Consider the following 4,336-nt stretch of genomic DNA (forward strand, 5'->3'; position numbering starts at 1 on the left):
CTTCAAAAAATCCAAATCTACAGGTTTTTTTTTTTTTTTTTAATTCGACTCAATAACTTACATAATTGGTCCAACAGATTGGATTTTATTAGGTTTCCTAAATTTAATTGGTTTCTTTTCATAATTAGTAATTGGTTTTTCATGATAGTGTTTAATATTGTAATACAATTTGATTTTTTAAATATATTTTATTTAAAAATATATTAAAATAATATATATTTTTTATTTTTTAAAATTTACTTTTAATATTAACATGAAAAAAAAAAAAATAACTACAACAATAACGGTTTTACCGCGAAAATAAACACTACCGACGAAGCCAGCACAAGTTGGTTTAGTTTCCCTTTGCTTTCTAGTTTCGTAAACTTCTTACTCAAAATTTCAAGCCATCTGTCCGATTTGACCCAGCCAGTTCATTTCTCTTTCAGATTGATTCCATCTAAAAAGGTAAACCCTCACCCTCACCTTCACTTAATATAATCTCCATTGTTTTGTTCCCCTAGAGCTCCAGAAAAATGGCCTTGCATTCTCTGTTTTTCTCTCTATACAAACGCATTGTTATCAGCAGTGCTTCCTTCCCTTCATTGTCTTTGGGTTTCTAGTGCTGGATTCCTTGCTTTCTTTTATCAAGTTCTTGGCTAGTTTTTCTTGTTTTCAAACTGGGTTTTTGGTGTTTGCTTAGCTATTCCTTGATCCGGTCACCTAAAGGTTTGAGCTTGATTTGAGTGCTTAAGCATCCCAGATCTCTACTTTATCCTTATCAAGCTTCAGTTTTGAGCTTGCTTTGTTTCTGTTTTGGGTGTTTAACTTCGTGGTGGGACTTCTTAGCTTGTTTTGTTGAGGTTTTGAGGCCCTGAGAAGCATGGATAAGTGTTTCTATGTTTCCGTTTATGTTTCTCTTTGCTTGTTATCTTCTATTCAAGTTATTTTTGCTGCAAATTATGTTCCCACCGAGAAAATCCTCCTAGATTGTGGGGCGAATTCCGATCAGTCCGATTCAGATGGTCGGGATTGGACCTCAGATAGGGGTTCTTCATTTTTGTCTTCGTCTACAAATTCATCCACAGCCACTGCTTCCACTCAAGACCCTTCTGTTCCCCAAGTTCCGTATCTAACAGCACGTATTTTTCGGTCCAGTTTTACCTATAGTTTTCCAGTGGTTTCTGGTCGTAAATTCATTCGTTTGTATTTCTATCCTTCTTCATATAGTGGGCTTAATGCTTCCAATGCTCTCTTTTCTGTTACTGCTGGGTCTTATACACTTCTTAGCAATTTTAGTGTTGCTCAAACCGCAGAAGCTTTGAATTATGTTTCGATTATGAAGGAGTATTTGGTCAATGTGGATGGTGATACATTGAAGATAACTTTCAGTCCGTCTTCAAATCCTTCGAGTGCTTATGCATTTGTAAATGGAATTGAAATCGTGTCAATGCCTGACATTTATAGCAATGTTGATGGGGTGATGATTGTCGGCCAAGATGCCCCGTTTACCATTTACAATACTACTGCCCTTGAGAATGTATATAGGTTAAATGTGGGAGGTAATAGCATTACACCCTCTGCCGATACAGGTCTATTTCGGTCGTGGTCTGATGATCAGATATATCTTTACGGGGCAGCGTATGGTCTTACACAGAGTGCTGATCCAAATATGACAATTAGATATCCTGCAGGGATGTCCTCTTATGTTGCCCCAAGTGACGTGTATGCTACTGCTAGATCCATGGGAACAGATCCTCGCATCAACATGAATTACAATTTGACTTGGGTTTTTAGCGTGGATTCCAATTTCAATTACTTGGTTAGGCTACATTTCTGTGAGGTTTCGAATATAACCAAGGTTAACCAGCAAGTGTTTGACATCTTCCTCAATAATCAAACTGCTGAAGATGGAGCGGATGTGATTGCCTGGGCAGGGGGGAATGGGAACAATGGAGTTCCAGTCTATAAAGATTACGTGGTGCTAGTTCCTGGTGGACCTCCTCAGCAGGATATGTGGCTTGGTCTTCATCCTAATCCGAAGTCAAAGCCCCAGTATTATGATGCAATCTTAAATGGTGTAGAGATTTTCAAGTTAAGCAATCCAAATGATGGTAATCTTGCTGGACCAAATCCAATCCCTGCTCCTAAACAGGAGGAAATTGACCCCATAAAGGCCAGACCAGGATCTGGCTCTGGTCAATCAAAGAGCCAAACAGCAATTATAGCTGGAGGTGTGAGTGGTGGAGTTGTTCTAGCTATTGTCATTGGTTTCTGTGTTCTTGCTGCATCACGCCGCCGCCATAGACATAGAAAGGAGCCAAGTTCAAGTGACGGGCCATCTGGGTGGCTTCCTCTTTCTCTTTATGGAAATTCACATTCTGCTAGTTCGGCCAAGACAAATACTACAGGAAGTTATGTTTCCTCCCTGCCTTCAAACCTTTGCCGCCACTTCTCATTTGCTGAGATCAAGGCTGCCACCAAGAACTTTGATGAGGCTTTGATCCTTGGGGTGGGAGGTTTTGGTAAAGTTTACAAGGGAGAAATTGATGGTGGAACAACTAAAGTTGCGATCAAGCGTGGTAATCCACTCTCTGAGCAAGGAGTGCATGAGTTCCAGACTGAGATTGAAATGCTCTCAAAACTTCGACACCGCCACCTTGTTTCATTGATTGGGTACTGCGAAGAGAATACTGAGATGATCCTTGTTTATGACCACATGGCTTACGGAACATTGCGTGAACATCTATACAAAACCCAAAAGCCCCCTCTGCCATGGAAGCAAAGACTTGAGATATGCATTGGGGCTGCTCGTGGTTTGCACTATCTCCACACTGGTGCAAAGTACACTATCATCCACCGTGATGTCAAGACAACAAACATTCTTTTGGATGAGAAGTGGGTTGCTAAGGTCTCTGATTTTGGGTTGTCAAAAACAGGCCCTACTTTGGATCACACTCATGTCAGCACTGTTGTCAAAGGTAGTTTCGGCTATCTGGATCCAGAGTACTTCAGGAGGCAGCAACTAACTGAAAAATCCGATGTATACTCTTTTGGAGTTGTGCTTTTTGAGATACTTTGTGCTCGACCAGCCTTGAACCCAACGCTGCCCAAGGAACAGGTGAGCCTGGCAGAATGGGCTGCTCATTGCCATAAGAAAGGCATTCTTGATCAGATTCTTGATCCCTATCTGAAGGGGAAGATTGCACCAGAATGCTTCAAAAAGTTTGCCGAGACTGCAATGAAGTGCGTCTCTGATGAAAGCATTGACAGGCCATCAATGGGAGACGTACTCTGGAACCTAGAGTTTGCCTTGCAGCTACAAGAGAGTGCAGAGGACGGTGCCAAGGGTATTGTCGGAGTAGACGAGGAGGTGCCGTTCAATGTTGCCTATAAAGGGAAGAAAGATCCCGATGCATCCCCTGGTTATGATGGTAATGTAACAGATTCAAGGAGCAGTGGAATCAGTATGAGCATAGGCGGTCGGAGCCTCGCCAGTGAAGACTCTGATGGCTTAACTCCAAGCGCTGTTTTCTCACAGATCATGAACCCGAAAGGAAGATGAGATCATAAACAGGACTGGATTTGTTATCAAGTTTTCGGAAACCCAGTAAGGCAGTTTGCAATCTGCTGCCAATCATCAGAGGACTTGAATTTGGCTTTTTTCTTTAATGTTTTTCTTATCCAATTCATTTAGTTACCTGTTCACCTGGTTCTGATATGTTTTGATCAAATCAATTACTATAATTTGTATCTACAATTCACCTGAAGAGTGTGGTGTAACTTTTATTTGTATCTCTACAATCTATCTGCTTTCATGCTGTTCTTTCTGGCTTAGATTCTCAAGTGTCTGGATTTGGATAGAACAACCGTCCATGTCTGAAGATGCATGTTTTCATGTGGTAGTTGTTAGTATTTGAAGGTCTGAATTGCCATGAAATCTGGTCTCTTACATGTGGTGGGGGCCAAGTTGATTGTTGTCATAACGAGGACAGGCCAGACTGTTCGGTTCAACGAATATTCGAGTCAGCTGGCAAAAACGCGGGGAAAGTAACTGGGAGAGCTGTCATAGGATTTGTTGATTAATTGACTTTCATGAGTGAAGAATTTTAATAAAATATTTTATTATTATTAGTTCTTACAGAAGGTGAACGTGCAGGCTGCTGAACCCAGGGGCGGAGACAGGGGGTGGCAAGCAGGGGCTGGGGCCCCTGCAAGAAAATTGTTTTTACAGCTCTCCCTTGATAATTTATATAATTTTAGTTAAAATAATAATACAACTGAAATCTTGCCCCCCTTAATTGTATCTTTTGGCTCCGCCCCTGGCTGAACCAATAACCAGAAAGTATATCCAGGT

At 41.1% G+C, this 4,336-nt stretch overlaps 1 protein-coding gene across 1 annotated transcript; it reads left to right on the forward strand.

The window, feature by feature from the left end:
- Window positions 1-313: 313 nt before the first annotated feature.
- LOC7484636 (receptor-like protein kinase FERONIA) lies at window positions 314-3,816 on the forward strand. The gene has a single exon (XM_002308223.4). The coding sequence runs from the start codon at window positions 863-865 to the stop codon at window positions 3,542-3,544; it is 2,682 nt and encodes an 893-aa protein (XP_002308259.2). The 5' UTR covers window positions 314-862; the 3' UTR covers window positions 3,545-3,816.
- Window positions 3,817-4,336: the final 520 nt, after the last annotated feature.

The sequence above is a fragment of the Populus trichocarpa genome, chromosome 6 (genome assembly GCF_000002775.5).
Source record: "Populus trichocarpa isolate Nisqually-1 chromosome 6, P.trichocarpa_v4.1, whole genome shotgun sequence".
Lineage (NCBI taxonomy): Eukaryota > Viridiplantae > Streptophyta > Magnoliopsida > Malpighiales > Salicaceae > Populus > Populus trichocarpa.